This window comes from Eriocheir sinensis, chromosome 58 (genome assembly GCF_024679095.1).
Source record: "Eriocheir sinensis breed Jianghai 21 chromosome 58, ASM2467909v1, whole genome shotgun sequence".
Taxonomy (NCBI): Eukaryota; Metazoa; Arthropoda; class Malacostraca; order Decapoda; family Varunidae; genus Eriocheir; species Eriocheir sinensis.
In genome coordinates this window covers 1,175,723-1,195,675 of record NC_066566.1, presented here as the reverse complement: position 1 = coordinate 1,195,675, position 19,953 = coordinate 1,175,723, and the positions used below count along the sequence as shown (strand labels likewise).

At 41.0% G+C, this 19,953-nt stretch overlaps 1 protein-coding gene and 1 long non-coding RNA gene across 2 annotated transcripts; both read right to left on the bottom strand.

The window, feature by feature from the left end:
• Positions 1 to 1,408: 1,408 nt before the first annotated feature.
• On the bottom strand, positions 1,409 to 7,720 carry LOC126985021 (uncharacterized). The gene is made up of 2 exons (XR_007738280.1): positions 6,128 to 7,720; positions 1,409 to 6,094 (listed from the first exon to the last, which is right to left on the bottom strand). It is a non-coding gene; the product is annotated as an uncharacterized LOC126985021 (long non-coding RNA).
• A 64-nt stretch (positions 7,721 to 7,784) lies between these two features.
• On the bottom strand, positions 7,785 to 19,940 carry LOC126985020 (2-oxoadipate dehydrogenase complex component E1-like). Its single transcript, XM_050839261.1, has 18 exons — positions 19,622 to 19,940; positions 18,774 to 18,891; positions 18,221 to 18,389; positions 17,735 to 17,954; positions 17,230 to 17,391; positions 15,999 to 16,189; positions 14,698 to 14,811; positions 13,763 to 13,870; positions 13,309 to 13,466; positions 12,954 to 13,089; positions 12,144 to 12,275; positions 11,297 to 11,417; positions 10,869 to 11,165; positions 10,434 to 10,636; positions 10,117 to 10,237; positions 9,698 to 9,886; positions 9,348 to 9,433; positions 7,785 to 8,728 (listed from the first exon to the last, which is right to left on the bottom strand). The coding sequence occupies exons 1-18, from the start codon at positions 19,779 to 19,781 to the stop codon at positions 8,624 to 8,626; spliced, it is 2,790 nt and encodes a 929-aa protein (XP_050695218.1). The 5' UTR covers positions 19,782 to 19,940; the 3' UTR covers positions 7,785 to 8,623.
• Positions 19,941 to 19,953: the final 13 nt, after the last annotated feature.

The following is a 19,953-nucleotide window of genomic DNA, read 5'->3' as shown; positions in this document are numbered from 1 at the left end:
CGGTGTGCTGGGCACATCATTAGGCGCCCTGGTGGCCATGCTAACAATGTGCCAAAGCTACTGTCTACCTACATTTCATCAGTATTTTCATCATACATTTGAGAATATATATATATATATATATATATATATATATATATATATATATATATATATATATATATATATATATATATATATATATATATATATATATATATAGTTGTATATATTTTTAGAGAACAGTCTTCTAAGGGGGTTTGCCACTACAATGTACTGGTTGACCTTGGGGTCCACATAATAACTTTTCCTGTTGGCTACTCATGTAGCATTTCTTTTATTTTGTGCCTTTCAAGAGTTTTAACATGTACTAGACACTTCCAGTATTACTTGAAATAAGCAAGCCACTTGAAGCTGGAACTCAAGGAGGCGCTGCAGTGTTACAAATACTCCGCTGAAACAGACTTAGTGTGCTAAATGTCGCTTATAAATTAGTCATCACTTCATACAATCTTTTTTAATTTGCTTATATCATGTATGTATGCAAATACTAATGTGTAGCTCATCATGGGAACCTGACCTTCTTTATTAACCTTCATGGAAAGTTCACAGCCTTGGAAGTGGATTGTCCTGTCCTTTGTGTCTAGACAGGCATATATATGTATGGCTGAGCAGCTGGCTGTGTAGAGCACCAAATAATTGTGTGTGTGTGTGTGTGTGTGTGTGTGTGTGTGTGTGTGTGTGTGTGTGTGTGTGTGTGTGTGTACTTGATATACACAGGAGTTCAGCTACACTCTTGGGGTCCAGTCTCGATGTCTCGATCAGTAAAATGGCTTTAAATTCATTTGAGGTTCTGAGCTTGACAATCTCCCTACCTAGGCCACTTCCCAGTTCACTGCATCTATCCGGAAATTTGTATTTTATTATAGCCTTCAATCGTCTTGTCTTCAATAGTTTCATACTCCGTTGTGTCTCCCCCACCCCACACAAATAGATCTTCCCCGCCAAGTCTGTCTACCCCCACCATTGCCCTAAACACTTCACCTCCCTTCTTTCTTATGAGGGTGGTAGTCCTAATCTTCCCAGTCTTTCTATGCATGACTAGGATCATTATGTCTGCTGCTCTTTATAGTCTCACAGTCTCTATATCTCTTTTTGTGTATTGGGACCAAACTACTGCTGCAGGTTTCAATGTGGGGTGGATCAGAGCCTCTTTTGATATCCTCTTCATCTTCTGATCCATGCAGTGAAGCGCCACTCTTAGGCTCATCAACACCTTTCTCTACAATCATATTAATGTGCTGCTGAGGTTACAAATTACTCTGGACCGACACTTCCAAGTTTTTCCCTCTCTAGCCAAGCCACTGGTATTTGATCAGTTTTCATTGAATAATTTAGTGACTGCCTTTTAGTACTTTTATTCGTTTCCAGTTTTTTGTATTGTTTTACATTGAATTTCATTTCCTTCACCTCGCTTTATTCATGTGTGTGTGTGTGTGTGTGTGTGTGTGTGTGTGTGTGTGTGTGTGTGTGTGTGTGTGTGTGTGTGTGTGTGTGTATTTACTTAATTGTAATAAACAGGAGTCGAGCTTATAATTGTGTCAAAAAATGGAGATGTGGCCCATTTTGTTGATTGATCTCTCCTGTGACTGTTTTCTTTAAGTCTATTGCCCTTCACACACATGCTTACCATGCACTTGGGTAAATGATAATAACAATGATCACACACATATAGTCTACATGCATGCATGCATATATATATATATATGCAGGAGCTTCACTTCGTGGTGCAGTGATTAGCATGCCTAGCTATGAATAAGTAGGTCCGGGTTCGAGTCCCGGCCCAGGCAGTCAGTGTGCAGCTCTCCCAGCTGTTCATCCTCCCTTTTGGACTGGTCGATATATGGCTACCTGGGGAAGGTAAACTGTGGTAGCCTGGATGTCACACTGGCCCTCTGTTTCTGGGTGATGGGTTTTCACCCACCACAGAGTCAAGGGTTAATGCGACGGAGGTGAGCACCGAGGTCACACACAGCTATAGCGTATACCGTTTATAGCTGTAGAGGTTACCTTTTTACCTTTCACTTCACTCTGGGAGCATGAACGCAAGACAACCCCGGGAGATATCAAAGTAGAGGCGATAAATACTTACAGGCATTACATCTTCATACAGACGGATGATTTGATCTGTCTATCTGAATATGTAATACATGTAAGTACTTGCCATCTCTACTTTGATGTCTCCCATGGTTAACTTGAATTCATGCTCTCACAATTAAGTGAAGCTCCTGCATATATATATATATATATATACACACACACACACACACACACACACACACACACACACACACACACACACACACACACACACATACATACATACATACATACATACATACATACATATCTACTTCTATGTATTACATGTTCATATCATTATGAAAATTCATATTTTTAATAAAACATATAATGCATATATCCACTATAGAAAGGTTTTCAATTTATTATATTTTGTTTGTGCCAAAGACATAATATGTAGGCATACTTCATGTCTAGCTCTGGAAATGGTGCCCCGGGTCAGTGTACAGTGTTAGACTTCCCTGGCGGGGAGAGAGAACGTGTCGGTGTTGAGTGTTCTGGTTACATTAGGTGTCTGATCCTGACGTAACGGATCTGCCATATCTTCCTTCGTTACAGTATTGTCTGGAAAATCTTTTCTTTTGTGTGCACGAATTATTGTTTTCTTACAGAACCACATAGTATGGATGTATCCTAGGATGGAAATAGAGGATACATAGTGATCCTATATATGTATACTTTATTGTGAACTTGCTGTTAAATGAATACAGGTATTGTGTAGTATTCTTTGCAAATTGATGTTCAATTTATTTTCAAACATACTGTCCTGACAGACTCCTCAGAATATAATGTGCTGACACTTATTTATTTAAGTAGCAGAAAAGTTCCTCTCAAAGAGTGTATATGATCATGTGAGAAGCAGTGGCTTAGCCAGATATTTTTCCCAGTGGTGGGCTCAGAGGGGGAGAAAGATGCACAAGGCTTTCATGGGGGTGCTGGCTGCCTGCAGGAGGTTGCATGCACTTCTGCAGTATTCTTGATGGGCCTGATGGGTTTTGTAAACCTGATATTATATATACATTTGAAAATCTCAATGGGGTCACAGAATTCTCATTGAGGCATGAGCCCCCTACTGCTTCCCCCCTAAGCTACATCACTGAAAGAAAAAAAAAAGTATTCCCATTTCTGAAAGTAAGCCTGAAATGACTTACGTAAGATAATACGTACAGTGTACCAGATTAATGATGTATCTGATCAATAAAATAGATGTTGATATTGAAAATGTGGGTAGGATTTCCAGAGAAAGGACTAGTAAAGACCCATCAGTTCCACTTCACAGTTATGGAGCACTCAATAAGGACATATCTATAGTGAATGGTAGTTACTTAAAAATCTAAATTTATTAGTTTTAATTTTTCCCCTTAATTTCCTGATTAATTACATCCTCACAATTATTTTAACCAATAATGTGATTTTAAATATAAATTATTTTTTAAAAAGATTATGTGGCTGAATTAGTTTTTACGTATGGCCTTTCTTAGTGATGTCACAATAAGAAGTTCAGTGCCACAAAAAGAAATGTACCAGCTGATGTACAGATGTGTAAAACATATAGTAATTCATGTTTTCTTACACCTTTTGCAATACCTTGTAGAGTGACAGTAAAAATCAGTGCAATCAATGAAGTGTTGCAAAGTTGAGGTTAGTTTAGAACATAATTCAGTTTTGTCTAATCTGCCGTGCCTGACCTTGTGTTTTCTTGACTACCTTCCCTTGCAGTCTTTGTGGGCTCCCTCTGTAGTACTGCTGCAGTAAGTATGGACAATTCTCAACCAAGCAGATAGAACTAATGTCATACCACAACCCAAGGAGGGAAATGACAGGTAAACTTGAAAATATGAGTGGGCCCATGATATTGACACAAAATAATAAATACGTTATGTAAGTTCTACAATGTCATTCTGCAACCATTCAATTGAAGTTACGTGACATGGTAGTTGAACAAAAAAAATCCAAATATGCCACAAGGACAGGCTTCTATAATAAGACAGCCAAGTTTCCTGACCATAACGAAGTGACCTCACACCACAATGATGAAGCTGTGTTCGTCCCTGGTGCCCCATGACCTGTTCAGGGCTTTGAGGACCATCCACAACCCATTCGTGGGGCGTGGCAGGTCGAGCACAGGCTGAGTGGTGGAGGTTCAGTGGTAAGAATTCCTGATGTCCATGAGAATGAAGCTGAGATTAGTACTGAGTCAAGAAAGGACACTGATTTGCAAGGCCTGGCTGGGGATTTCCTGGGTACGTAGTTGGGGTTTGACCAATTTACATTGTGAAGTTGGGATAAAAATAAGTGATGTGGTGTTAGTGAAAGGAATGAGGAGATAAATGTCTTACAAACAAAGTATATTTTAGTTTGTGATGAATGAGTGTGGGAGAGAGAAGTGACCAGTATAGGAACAAAGACGAATGTAGGGCAGCAATCTCACGCCTCCGTGGTCTAGTGGCCAGCGTGCCTGGCTATCACTCTGCGGGCACAGGTTAGAATCCCGGCCCAGGCAGTGGGCATACAGCTCACCCAGCTGTTCATCCTCCCTTTCGGGCTGGTCAATAAATGGGTACCTGGGAAACCTGGGGAAGGTAAACCGTGGCAATCCCGGATTTACATTGTCATGCCCCGAGGGAATTGATTGTTACCTATCACTGGCTCAAAGGGCCACTGGATCGGAGATGAGCAACACAGCCACGTGCAGTTATAGCGTACACACCCACCTTTACCTCTTACCTATCCACAGGGGGAGGCAGAGACAGGTGAGAAAGAGGAAGCAATAAAAAAGTTCAAAGTAGGAAAGTTCCTTGGATGGCATAACGTTAAGCAGAAATGCTGAAATATGGTAATGTATACTTTTGGAGTATATGTTGTGGATATGCAATCCAGCAAGGGAACATATGGGGAACTTGATGACACCAGGTTCACCATTATGTTGAAGCACATCATCACCCTTCACTTCCCTTAACCCGTCCGCTGCGATTGGCACGGATTTGGCTCTCACTGGTAGCCTGGTAACATATACTTCCAGGTCTTTCTTTGCCTCTGTGGTGGATAGTGGAGTGTTTCCCATGTGGTAATGGTATGCTGGAAATCCCCTCCCACGGTGCATGACTTACATTTCTCTTCACTGAATTGTAGCAGCCACTTTTTGTTCCATTCCTGTAGCTTGGTAATGTCTTCTTGTGAGAAATCCACAGTCAAGGGGTTAAAGCCATAGAGAGAACACCAATTAAAACAGCGATTACACTTTAAGGCACATTTAATATCCAACACTTCCACCTACAACTGAAACTATGTCACACTTTGATTTTAATCCTCTTACACTTTCACAATATATCCTTATTTCTGCATCACCAGTGCTAAGCCATACAGATTCAGAGCACTTCTTTATTTATACATATTTTAATGTGCATTTCTCCCCTGAAGAAGGTGGGCACAGATGAGGGTTGGGACGTGAGGAGTTATAGCTGCGTACCTTTGTAATGCATAGAGCTAATGGTCTGGAACATGTCACTCGGGTTAAAAGACGTTGAGTAGTGCAGAGTAGAGTCATCGACATAAGAGTGGATAGGACAGATTGTTTTGAAGGATCATCAATGAACAGAAAGAGTGGGAGATAGGACAGAGCCCTGCGGTACACCACTGTTGATAGGTTTAGGGGAGGAACAGTGACCATCTACCACAGCAGAGATAGATCCATAGGAGGGTAGTTTAGAAAGCAACACTACCCTCCGACGGATTCTATTACTGAAAAATAGTTTAAATATTTATCACACGTAGCCAATGATATCGGACATGTCAATCTTCAGCCACTCATGAGCCACAATACGCATGTGGCACGTCTATCAACATTCACGCTCTGTGGATGGACAGTGAAATGAAACCAACTATAACACTGATCAGATCTTCAAGCTTCCTCTTCAGGCTAGACTTGACACACACACACACACACACACACACACACACTCTCTCACACTCTCTCATGTGTGGGTGCTTTGTGTGGGGTGTTTACTAAGTTTAAGTAAACAAGATCTGTCATGTTTGTACTCTGTTGTCTCCTCATCTGCATCTATACAACCTATTCTCAAAATTGTGAACATTAATAGTTCTCACGAGCTCCGTCTCCAGTGTAGTTCACCATCATGGTCTGACCACACGCTGAACTCAGAATTGCCAGCCAGTACTCTCTTCAAATGAGCTTGGAGCTCTAAAGTGACAGATCTCTGGGTATGGCTGAAACTTTATACACACCCTGGAGGCAGGAAACGACTACCCAGAATCTCTTGGTTGTGTAGCGAGCGTGTGTGTGTGTAATTTCACCTCTTGGTCTGCTGCGGGTCTCTCTCGAGACAGCCAGCCGTTCCCCTACGGAAGAGCACAGAGCTCGTAGTACCGATCTTTGGGTAGGACTGAGACCACTCACACACAACACACCATGACAACGAGGTCACAACTCCTTGCCTGATGTCGCGTACCTACTCACTGCTAGGTGAACAGGGGCTACACATGAAAGAAGATAAACCCAACTTATCTTCACCCGGCCGGGGAATTGAACCCCGGTCCTTCTGGTTGTGAGCCAGACGCTCTACCCCTGAGTGTGTGTGTGTGTGTGTGTGTGTGTGTAACACCATCCACATCATACTAATACAAAGCCATTATCAATAGATGATAAAACATCTTTTAAACCCAATAAAACTTTCACCCTCAGTCCACTGCCTAGCAGCCATAAAAACAACCGGATGTATCTTAAAATGTAGTAATAAAATTTGTCATGAATGGAAGACTGTGATGTGGGAAGGGTAAGAGATGGCCAGGCACTTGCTGTACACCTGACAAACCTGTGGAGTGTTTGTCACTGTATGAAGGCAAGACAGGAGAGCAGTGCACTACACTTACCTCCCTCCATTGTTCAGTTCCTCACAGGTTCAGTTATTCACATTTCCTATCCCTCAAATGGAAGACACTTGTATTTGAGATAAACATTTGACATTCTCAGATCCTCCACTGCTCATTTGTTCAGGCTGTGAGACCAGCATGAGAAAAATATAGAAAGTTCTGGATAAGTCAATTAAATTTAGCTACGGTCTATTTTATTATTGCTGCAAAAATTGGCTCACCCGCAGAGGCGCCCTTTTTCCAAACAGTTTCCTGCTAGCTGATCACTTGAATAAACAATGTTCGAATATATAATTTTATTTGAAATGACTGCCAGGTAATGTGAACCAACACTTAATTATTGGCTCTCCTCTCCCTCATACATATGTTATGTCAATTAAAAATGATAATGACTAAATATGTTATGAAGTAATGTGCTGGTAAGTGGTAAAGCTTGATAAGTTGACATCAGTTACCTTAGTCAGCAACACAAGCATTTGTTCTGAATGCTACTTCATAGGGATTTTTCCACATGTTTTAACTGATAAGCAAGTTGCACTACAAACAAGAAAACATGTAATCATCAACTTCTAATGACTTATAGTGAAACCAAATTGTCGAGTCCGTTCTGGCGTTGGCTCCCGCGGGTCCATTTCTCCCCTCTGCTCTGCCACACACTCCCAACACCTATTTTTTCCTCTCATATGTTACCTATAGCTTACATATGAGAGGAAGATAGAGTTGGGACTGTGTAACCGAGCAGAGGAAAGGACCCACGGAGGCTTCATGACCAGCCTCGACATATTTGGAAGACTATAGATGAGAGCATGAGGGTGTGTGTTGTAGCAGTATGCTATTCAGTAAACCTATTCTGTAGATCACAATACCTCAGATAAAACTATATATTAATAGTATTTTCCCATCTCTAATTACAGAACTAATGAATATCATAATATAGTCATGTGAAAATTTCATAAGAAATAGTCTGCAGCCAAACACGTGCTTGTGTGTTAATGTCAACATTAACAAATAGACTTTCCTGAATATCACTTCACTATCTATTTACTCATTACCATTTTTAATTGTTATTACTTATAGCAGATGGAGAAACTTAAGTAAATAAGTGTTGGTTCACATTACCTGGTAATTATATCAAATCAAAAGACGTATTTGGGCATTGAATTTTCAACCAATCAGCTGGCAGGAAACTTTCTGTGGCAAAAGGGCACCTTGGAAGGCAAGTGCATTTTCACCTAAATAAAAGACTATATACTTTAACTCAAACTGTCATGTGAGCATTGCTAAACTGACTAGTTTTAAAATTCTAATTCCAATTGCCACACAAATCAGATACTGTTAGCTCATAAATCTTTGATCATTTCTAACACTATAATGTGTTAGTTCATATACCAAGTCTTCAAACTGGTCAGATTCATTTACATCTTATTCTTTAAAAGCTAACGTTAGCTTATAAGTCCTAAATAAATTTTTAAGAATGTAATAAGAATAGCTTCTGAATTCTGTTTATCAGAAATTGGATAATATTGACTTACGAATCATCCATTAAGTGCAGTTAAAATGTTACCTTTACTATAGGTACTCCTCTGACTAGGAACTCTTCATGGAATGCCAGTTAGAGTGCAAAGGTCTTATTGAGCAATTCCTGAGCTTCAACTTTGTGGGCCTGAGCTACACCAGCAGCTGGGATGGCCGACACGTCCCGCCCCGCATACTCCAGCTAGTGTGGACAAAATAGAAAACCCGTTAGTCTCTCTGCCCTCAAGTAGTTACTCACAACCAAGTGTAGAGATCCTTACACACTTACCCTCAACATCATAGTGACATTTTCATATTACTGTTTTATCTGATTTGCCACAAAGTTTCTATATTAGCAGTCTGGAAACAGGAAACTAACAAAACAATGTAAAGAAATAAATAATAAAAATAATAAATCCCTGTATACTCAAAAAAGGAAAACAAATGATATGTAAGCACAAGGACATTACTGCTATCAAACACAAATTCTTTCGTAACAAAAAAAAAAACAGATCCTTTTCATCATTATTTCAACAGTAAATAGTTCAATGAGGATTATTAACTGAACATTTACGGCTAAATTTTTCTCTCGGACCACAAAGAGTGATACTTAACCTGGTAGCAGCGACGGGCCAAATTTGTGCCATGATTTAAACCCCAAAAAATAGATTATACATAAACTGATCAGAAATGCTTTGATACATATGAAATGGTTTGTGTGAATGATGATTTTTTCTCATTTTTCTCGCATGGAGGGACCATTAAGAAATCCCCGTTGCTAATTCTTGGATGCAGTTATGTAAGATTGTCACAACACTCACCTTGGTAGAGCAAAGATTTTCAAACCGAGGGTGGACGAAGAACCACGGCCCCATGTTGCGGTGCTCCTCCTGAGACCACACGAACTCTGGAACAACAAAACACTGTCAATACCAGACATCAAACCACAACCCATATAATCATTGGTAGTCTATTGAGTAGCTGTTAACGATGGTAGGCAACAGCTGCCATGCATTATTAACACTGAGAAATGTACTGGGAACATTTTCCAAAGATATAAAATCACAAGGCAGTAATAAACTAGCAAAACAGTTTATGATATAACCAACACTAAATGGTGCAGAATGCAAAACAAAAAATAATGTTAATAAAAAGGTGCAAAGCAACTTACTCTTTGCTTGCTTGTATTTCTGCAATTCCTCACTGATCTCCTGTGTTGGGAAGGGACACAGACTCTCCACTCTGATGATGGCCGTGTCCTTGATGCCCCGAGCCTCCCTCTCCCCCAGCAGTGTGTAGTAGTGCTTCCCACTCACAAACACAACTTTCCTCACACTACTTGGGTTAACACTTGAGTCACCTGGAGCAACAAAATGGAAAACTTAGGGTAATAACCTACATTGTCATCCATTATTATATCCTTGCTTGTTACAATACACATGCATTATTTTCTTCAGAGGTAACTTTTCAGTAAAAACTATTAAAATTAAGAGTAATCCAAATCTGGTGGGAGTAGCCTTGCTCAGCAACTAAATGCATCATGGTCATGGTGGTGACCAGCATTATTATCTGGGCTACCCAAACACTCACCAATAACAGGGAAAAAGTGTGTTCCTGGAGCCATGTCCTCCAGAGTGGAGGTTGCCGCCGGGTGGCGAAGGAGCACTTTGGGCCCCACGATGATGATGGGCTTTCGGTAGTTCCTCACCATCTAGGAGTGTCCAAACCCATCAGGTTGACAGATTTACTTTTATTCATCACTCAAAGCAAAAGATTTTACAATTTTATATATTCAAAATTTAATATTTGTCTAACAAAGTAAAAGTATAAAGGGACAGTAATATAATGGAAAAATTCAAATCAATCTATCACAGAGAAATTAAATAATGGCTTCACTCCTGCCCTACCTGGCGCCTGAGGGCATGGAAGTACTGTGCTGGTGTGGTGGGGTTCACAATGAACCAGTTCACATCCTCTCCATCTGGTGCTGTCTCACTGGAGCTGCTGTTCTGTAAGAACCTCTCCATGTGGCATGAGGAATGTTCAGGACCTGCCCCATCATAGCCATGAGGCAGCACCATTGTTAGGGAACTCTGCAGCAACCACTTAGCTGCAGAGAAATGCATGTCAAGGGAAGGAGTGTCATGAAGGTATCAGTTCAATGTTTTCAAGAATGCTACGAGATTTTATGTTTTGTGGTCTCAGACTTTTATAATGTCACTTCAGTTGATACAGAAATTACATGTGCAGCACAGGACTCAATAGGAAAGGCTTCTAAAATATTAAAGCAATTACTGACTGGGTAATAAAGTTAATGAATACATTTTACCATACGGCCTCACCTTCACCACCAGATACAAAAGTATCGATCATGATTTGGGCCCCATTGAAGAAGTCTCCAAACTGAGCCTCCCAGATGCATAAGGTCTTGGGGCTTTCCACAGACATGCCGTACTCAAAGCCCAGCACTGCCTCCTCAGAGAGAATGCTGTTGGCCACCTCCAGCTTGCCACTCTGGTCTTCACTGATGTGGTTGAGGGGAATGTACATTTCATCAGTCTCCTGGTCAACCAGCATACAGTGGCGCTGGGAGAAGGTGCCCCGACCCACATCCTGGCCACTGATTCGCACGTTGAACCCTGGGAGAATGTATAGCAAAGTAACAAAAGGGTCAGTTATTCTTAGCAACAATTATAGTTGATATAATTAGGTATACATGATTAATGATATTCAATTTGTTTTCATGTTGCATTAGAAGCTGAGCACTGACCTTGGTACAACAGTGAGGAAAAGGCCAAGGCTTCTGCTGTAGCCCAATCCAGACTACGGCCTTCTGCAAGCTTCTGTAGCCTGGCCTCTATGTGGGTCTTCTTCAGGTGTTTGTGGACATTCTGTTGGGGCAAGACGATTTGTTTGAGTTGTGCATTACCATACTCAGTCATTACTGATAATTTGTGCATGATAACATTGTTCACTGCACTTAAGAGATCTTTTCTCCATTAACTACAAATGTGCTCATGGCTGAGAGGATGGAGGATGTAATTAAGGTTAAGTACTTAGAAACAATTCTGTGGATGCAAGGAGGGAGAGCAATGAAGGGCAGACAGGTAATAAATAAATAAATGCTTTGGAGAGGTGCAAAAGGAAGAAGGGTGAGTATGGGTGTAATGAAGGGTATAAGAAATATCCTCCTCCTCCCAACTCTGTCCTAAGTACCAGACACAGAAGTTGAATAAACCTCAGCAGTTACAAATGTGCCCAGTAGAAATGAGTGACATGAGGTGAGTGTGGTGTGTCAGGATGGGATGGAGAACATAATGAAAGCATGCATGAGGTTTGGCATAGGTGTAGCAATAAAAGGAGTGGTGGAATGGGAGAAAAGGAGTGCTTTGAGATGGTGTGGAGATAAGAATGAATGAGGGTGACTTGTGAAGGGAGGATTGAGGTAGAGGTGTCAGGGGTCTCCACCAGTGAAATGATCAATAGTGGATGAATTGGAGAGATAGTAGGCAAGCAATTAGGTGACAAAACAAGGAAAGCTGGAGATGGAAGTTTCTATCAGGTAACAGGACATTGGAGAAAAAGACAAAAGACAGAAATCTGCTATAGATGCTTACAAAATTTTCTGGAACCTCTACAGATTTTGCTCCCAAATACTGCAGAGTTTTGGTGTCCAAGCCTGTGTCCCAAACCTGCAGGGATGAGGGAGCCTGGACCAGCCCTGCCCACTGCTTCTCTAGGTGAGGTGCCTGAAAGGAGAAGAGGCACCAAGGTTGTAGTAAAATCCCACAACTTATCATGACTCATATTTTCTACATGTGTTGGCCAATCATGATTACATATGACTCTACCTCTTGTCTCAGAAGTAAAATTTTAATTATATATTATCAAAATATGTATCAGGATGAAAACAGATACATCTCACTATTGCAATAACAAACTAGTCAAATGTCTCAAGATGTGAGTAGTATTGGTCATAATAAAGTAAAAGGAGAAAAAGTTGGAAAGTTTTGTTTAGTCGGCGCAACATCTGTGGTCATATGCCGGAGAGAGACAAAAGGGGAAGGAATTCTAGGAGAAGGGAACAGATCCCAGGAGACGGGACACAACCCCCGATTAATACCTGGTACCCATTCACTGCTGGGTGTACAGGGGCGTAGGGTATCGGAAAAGCCGCCCAAATTTTTCCACTCCGCCCGGGAATCGAACCCGGGCTCTCTCAGTTGTGAGTAAGAGGAGAGGATGCCACCAATCACCGAATTCAAAACTGTATTCATAATGATGGTGGCATTTAGAAAGCAATATTACTGTGTTTGAGGATTGAAACATAGTATGAAATGGAACAAATGTAAATAATCTAGTGGAATTTTTTCTATAATATTGGCAATGTGCATTATAAGAAAAGAACATGACATAAAGATTATTACTTTTGGAACAGTGGAGTCCACCAGCTTGAACTGTTCTGCAAGGAAGGTCATGTGGCCAGCAGTGATCTTAGTGACCTCTTCTTGCTGCATGACCCCTTCCTCCACTAACTGGGCAGTGTAGGAATCTGGCACACTCCTGCAGAGGGCACAAAGGTAGATCAATCACACAATGCATTCCTTTAACTCTTCCACATCATAACAATCAGTCATCATCAACTATCCTATTTAATGTTGCCAGTGTGGGGATTCAAAATGGTGTCTGTGAATACAAGTTAAAACATAAAACTAAGACCAGAGAAAACACTTCAGTGAGGAATTTCTCTTTATAAGCCTGTAATAATCCTGCCCCACACACCTGCGCACATCTATGGTTTGGTACATGGAAGGGTTGGTGAAGCGTGGGTTGTCCAGCTCGTTGTGGCCCCATCGTCGCCAACAGAGTATGTCCACAAATATATCTCGTCGGAACTTTCTCTGGTAAGCAACAGCCAGCCTGGCAGCCTTCACTACAGCCTGTGGGAGGGCATTAAGACATAATACATTGAGCTGCAGGATCTTTCACTGTCCACCTTCTACCAAAACTGTAAGATAAAACACCACATAAAGAGGAGCTGCACTAAGCTATTCTCATTGTCTCTCTCATCATAATTCAAAGGAAGAATATCTAGTTTTAAAACGAGAGCAAGTAAATCACCAAAAGAACACAGTATTAACAAAATATTTCTAAATATGACAAACCTTTTTAAATACAAAACAGATATGTAATTTAAAGCATTGTACTTCAGCCACAGAGCTGCCACTGGACATACCTCCGGGTCATCACCATTAACATGGATGACTGGCATGCTGCACATCTTGGCCACGTCAGTGCAGTATCTTGTCGACCGTGTCCGCTCCCCGGGGGTGGTGTAGCCAATCTGTGGGGTTGAGGCAGGGTGTGAAGTGAATGCTTTGTGGGTGTAGCTGATCAATGAGGTGTTAGGAGTAGTAACGTTAGTACTAGAAGGGTGCAACATAACTTAGGATGGTGAAATGAGCAATGGAAGAGTCTAGCTTGGCCGAGTGGCATAATTTTGAAAGTCCATGTCTGGCCACACTGTTACACACTATGGCTGCTTTTTTTTTACAGCACAGCGAGCAACTCAAGGGAAACGAAAAGAAAATATAGATTAAAAAGCCCGCTAACTGTTGTTCCCAAATGTGTATCAAATCATGAACTGCGGTAAGAAAAAATATGGCACTTAATGTCACTTTGCACTTTGTTTTCCTCTGTCGGTTAACTTAGTTTTCCAATTCATGTACAATGATATTTACTCAGTTCGGCAGCCTCTGTCAATCACCAAGATACTTTATTAAATTTGAAACAACATAATTTGGAGGCGGTGGCCGAGTAGTCAGTGAGTGGGTGTGGTGAGCCTGAGGACCTACGCCTGAGTTCGACTAACGGTCACTGACAATTTCCAACCATCGCCCAGTGGCCCACATGCTGCCCAAATCTTCAATCAACTCTAACTTCAGCAACTTTGTTCAACTGGAGCACCAGGGGTCAGCATGGGTCAAGCAAGAGCCATACATCACAGCAACCACTATAAACAAAATTTGCCCACACCAATAATGGGCTGGGTTTGTCCAAGGGATATCCCAAAGAAAGTCTACAGGCACTATAGGTGGTATCTAAAAAAAAGAATGAAAGAAAAATATAATGTAAACATACAAAATAATTACATTGGTATACAATACATACCTGATTGTTGATGGCAACATGCAAAGCTCCCCCAATGTTGAAGTGGGGCACAGCAGAGAGGGCGAGGGTCTCCTGAATCACCCCCTGCCCTGAGAGAGCTGCGTCCCCGTGCACCTGCAGAAGGGAGGCATCAAGACACTGCTTACACAGTTACATTTTGCAAATCACTTATATGTATCTTCCTTCAACACTATCTTATTCAATACTAACACTTTATATTGAAGACCCACAAACTTACATCATAAACCACTACTTTCAAAACAAAATATGTCACATCACCTGATTTTTTTTCCAATACATTAAGTGAATCCTCCCAATCTTAGATATGATTCACAAACTTTGTATCTAACACAAGATTTAAAGAGAAAGCAACGAAGAGTACAAAGAAGAATGGAGAAAAATGCTTGGCATAACACGGAGACAGGAAGCATGCATCGTGGAGTAAGGAACACACAATGGAAGAAGATGTAGTGATGGCAATTAAGAATAAGGATAGACTTGAGCAGGTCACATCATCCATAAAACTAAAAACAGATGGGCAGCCAAAGTAGCAGTGGCCACACAGAAACTCTAGAAGGCAGCACAGAAGACCAAATGGAGATGAAATCCAAGCATTTGCCAGAGTAGGATGGAGTACATATCATCAGATAGAGGTGGAAAATGCTGGGAAAGTCCTTTGGCCTGCAGAGGGGTAGTAATGGCTCAAGAAATGATGGTGACACATGGGGTGTGTGGCAAGTACATCTCGGCTTAGGGAAAAGAACGTCCCTGCCTTGGATAGTCTAGCATCCCCTGAGTTAGAGGGTTGGCAACTAAGGCCATGCAAGCACAAATGATGAGCTCCCTTCCTTGTGGTGGCTAATTGGGATGCCACCTGACACATGCAGGCAGGAATGGAGTCAACAAGTAGACAAATGAGTTTAACACCATTTAGAATGCACTTGTATTCAATAAACACTAAAAATAAGTAAATAATGCCAGTCTACTTACTAAAAGACTTCCATAATTGCATGCATTTCAAGGCTATCCATCCATTTCAAGGATATTAGATATATATTTATGTAGACACTTGCCTCCAAATATCTGCAACAGCTGACAGTTTCTTGAAACATTTTGTATTAGTGTTAGTTGATAGGCACTACATGTAATTCAAATCAAAGGAGAGCTACAAACGAGCCAGTATTTCTATCCAACAAAGAGAAAACCATGTGTCTCAAATGAGAAATAAGTTTCTATGTCTTTGATAAAACCTCACTTCCATAACTGTCAACCCCTGAACATGATAACCCAGGCAGACTCACTTGCAGGCACACCACTTTCTCCCCTGGCCGAGCATCAGGGTCTGAGGAGTAGTAGCCCTCCCCAAGGGTCCTTTGCCGGGCCCGAGTCTTGCCGCAGACCACAGGATTCACAGCCTCGAGGTGAGAAGGGTTTGGCAGCATTGAGACGTACAAGGGATTTGGTCCTCCCACCTCCAAGTCAACTGAGATGGCTGTTAAAAACATCAAATATGAATACAGAACATCAAGATGTACAGAAATAGGGAACAGAAAACATTCATTTAACACAAAAACACTTATTTTACAGAAAAATTAATATCACTTGGGAAACATATATCAAGTAAACACAACAGAAAATATTAAAGAAAAGAGGTGATGAGGATGCAAGAAAATTCAGTTTCCCATATAAAGCAGTTGATCAGTGGAATGTACTACCAGATCTGAGCTTCTTTTGTTCTTATGAAGTTTCATGTATAAATAGGATTAAAAGATTGAAAGAGATTTATAACAAGATAATTTTAAAATTGGGACAATATGAGCCTTGCTCAATCCTATAAACATACAATCACTAGGTACGAACACTCAAGCATGCACATCCACACACACATTCAGCACCTTATGCTATAAATCAACAAAGAATGATCTCACTTTGCTGTATAGCAAGCCTCATTAGTAAGGAAGTATATATGAATTTTTTGAGTCAAGACCTATAGTTAATTATCGGGTTTTGTTAGGTTACGTTAGGTTAAGTTTAGGGTATCTTCAAACACATGATAGCCAGCACCTTATGGTATAAATCAAGAAAGAATGACCTCACTTTGTTGTATAGAGTCTCATTAGGAAGGAAGCATATATGAATTTTCTGAGTCTAGACATATAGTGTTTTTTTTCATATTGTTAGGTTATGTTAGGTTAAGTTTAGGCTTTAATAAAGGGGATGTTAATTGGGTTTTGGTTGTAAAAGAGCCATGCAGGACATGTAGCAACAGTTTTAAGCTAGATAAATTCAGATTCAACAAAGACATAGGCAAGAATTGGTTTACCAATAGCGTGGTAGATGAGAGAAACAGGCTTGGCAGTCATGTTGTAGGTGCCACTACCATAGATATACATTCAAGAAGAGGTTGGATAAATTCATAGATAGTGAGGTTAGGTGGGGTTTGGCTTATAGGAGCTGCCTTGTATAGGCCAACTGACCTCTTGCAATCTCCTTACGTTCTTATGTTCTTATGTGCTAAGTAGAAGGCATTACCTAGGTGGGAGAGGACATCCCCAATAAACTTGACATCGCTAGGGAACTCTGGCATCCCTTTCATCTTCTGGAACATGATGGTGACAGGATACTGCAGAATGCCGGTCAGCAGGTTCAGGCGACCCCGGTGAGCCATGCCCACCACAACCTGCTCCACACCCTCTGCGGGACTCCAAAATCACCTTTTCAGTCGTCCAACCATTAATATCTGTCCTTTACACAATTAAATTCCCAAGTATGATTAAGAAAATTTATATATTTCCTTTGACAGATTATGATAAGGGTTTCTATTATACTTTATACATTAAAACTCTTCTCTGAAACTTTTACAAATGTGCAGTAAAGAAGTAATTATGTGAAACTAGTCATGAAGATATTTCAAGGATTCACAAGCAGCAAGAATGAAAGCTCAAATCATAGGCATGAGAACAAAATTAAAACATAGGTTGCTTCTAATTATAAGCAAATAAATTAGATAACCAAATATTAATACATATCGCCTCACCTTGAGCTGCCTTTCTGAAGGTCTCTGTGAAAAAGCCCAGCATGGATTCTCCTCCTTCCGCACCGTAACGCTTCACACTTTGGAACTTAGTTGCTAAAAAGTTGTCAAAAGCCTGGGAGCACAGCAGGTCTCTTGCTAGCCTGACACGTTCTTCTGCAGTAATGACTTCGTCAGAGAGACCTTCAACAGAATTAGCAAACCATTCCCTCTCCTCTAGGGTCTGAAAATTATACATAAAAAAATAATGCTTTAGTGACTATACAAAGGCATCTGTATGCACATATATGCAGGAACATAATTCTGAGGTCTCTTACATGATATTTTTTATACTTAAGGCAAATTTTGAAAAATATTTACCTTTGTAGAAATAATGATATCTGAATCATAAATATAACATGGAATGCTGAGGACTACCTTCAGTAGCTTTGGATCCTAAATAGTGATCATGAAACACTTAAGAGTTAAGAAGAGGTAAAAGAAATTTACAGGTAAATAGGAAAACTCCACACCAATGTGGCCACAATATTTCTCCTTCAGGATGTCCTGCAGCTGCTGGAGACTGTAGCTGCCCTCACAGCCAGCCAAAAGGCCTCGAGGGTTGTATGAGGCACTGCTGCTGAGGCCATACAGCTCAGGCGCCAGCTCCGGCACCTGTCTGAGAAATTTACTCTCTTTAAACTTCATCATCAATCAAGTGCAAAAATGGGATATATCATGAAGATAGAAGGCGAGCATCAAGGATCAGAGAACAGACAAAAGTTGACGAATATGACATTCTAATGATGGAGTACAATAACACAAGAGTAGTGGAAGACATAAGGAGAGGCTGCTGTTCTGGAGTGTATTATTAATGGCAGAAAATTATGATGATTTCTAAATAAAAAAGGAACCAATACATAGTGCAAGATTCACCTGTCTTGAGTACAGCTGTCTGTGGAGGATATAATTTTTAGCTGACAACAATCAAACTATTAATGACAGCAAACTTTACCTTTCATTGGGGCTTCAAACCTAACACCTGCCTATTCTCCTGCCTCACCTGCTGTTTGGCTTGATTGGGTTGATGTCTGCTGTCAGGTGACCATACTCTCGATAAGCACTGATCCACCGGAATAGATTGCTCTCCTCTGCTCTCCGCTGAACAACATCTTCTGGTACTGCGTGGAAAGGATGGCAGTATGAATGGCGAGGCTTATATCACCTTAACCCAGCAGCAGCGACGGGCTAAATTTGTGGCTTTACCGTGTAGCAAAGATGGGCCAAATTTGTGCCACGATATAAACCCCCCAAAAAAAGATGATACATAATCTGATCACAAATGCTTTGATATATATAATGAAATGGTTTGTGTGAGGGGTGATTTTTTCTCATTTTTCACGCTTCATATCCCTCATACACCTACACACACTTACAGGGAAAATTAATATCAAGGGTAATTTTCAAAGCATTAAATTAGGGTCCAAACAGAGGTATTACTGCATACACTTACAGGGGAAATTAATATCAAGGGTAATTTTCAAAGCGTTCAATTAGGGTCTAGAGGCATTACTTCATATACAGGGGAAACTAATATCAAGGGTAATTTTCAAAGCATTCAATTAGGGTCCAAACGGAGGCATTACTACACACACAGGGGAAATTAATATCAAGGGTAATTTTCAAAGCGTTCAATTAGGGTCCAAACAGAGGCATTACTACACACACTTACAGGAGAAACAACTTAATATCAAGGGTAATTTTCAAAACGTTCAATTAGGGTCCAGAGGCATTAACCAAGTTCGAAATGGAGATCAATCAGATTCTAATAAGCGGCTTTTCCGATACCCTAGGCCCCTTGTTTAATGTGTTTTTATAATTGTGATGTATATACCGCATAACAACCCTCACATGAGAAGTCCTTGGGCTCCTGGTGCTTGTGGCCGTAGACCCCCTGCAGGGAGTGGTAGTGCCTGGTCTGCCCCCCGCCGCCCCCTGCCGTGGCCTTCTGCAGGAGGGTCAGTGCCTGCCGCAGACCCACCACCTGCCTTGATGTCCTCACCAAGTTCATGATTCCGAGGTTTCTTGTCCTCTAGATCACGGCAATGTAGGGCAATGCAACACTAGCGTCCTATTAAATACACGCCATTAGTTAAAGCCCGGTACTTCACGTGTGCTGGGTGCCACTGGTTGCACTTGCACGGCAAACTCACAGGAACTCAACTTCTCCCGACGGTGGCGCT

What these genes read in the sequence shown, in the direction of transcription:
- LOC126985020 (XM_050839261.1), bottom strand. Translation starts at nt 19,781, where the DNA reads ATGAACTTGGTGAGGACATCAAGGCAGGTGGTGGGTCTGCGGCAGGCA. An exon ending in CCAATCAAGCCAAACAGCAG is followed by an intron (nt 18,390 to 18,773) that starts GTGAGGCAGGAG and finishes TAAATTTCTCAG; the next exon opens with ACAGGTGCCGGAGCTGGCGC. An exon ending in ATGTTGCCATCAACAATCAG is followed by an intron (nt 13,871 to 14,697) that starts GTATGTATTGTA and finishes TCAACCCCACAG; the next exon opens with ATTGGCTACACCACCCCCGG.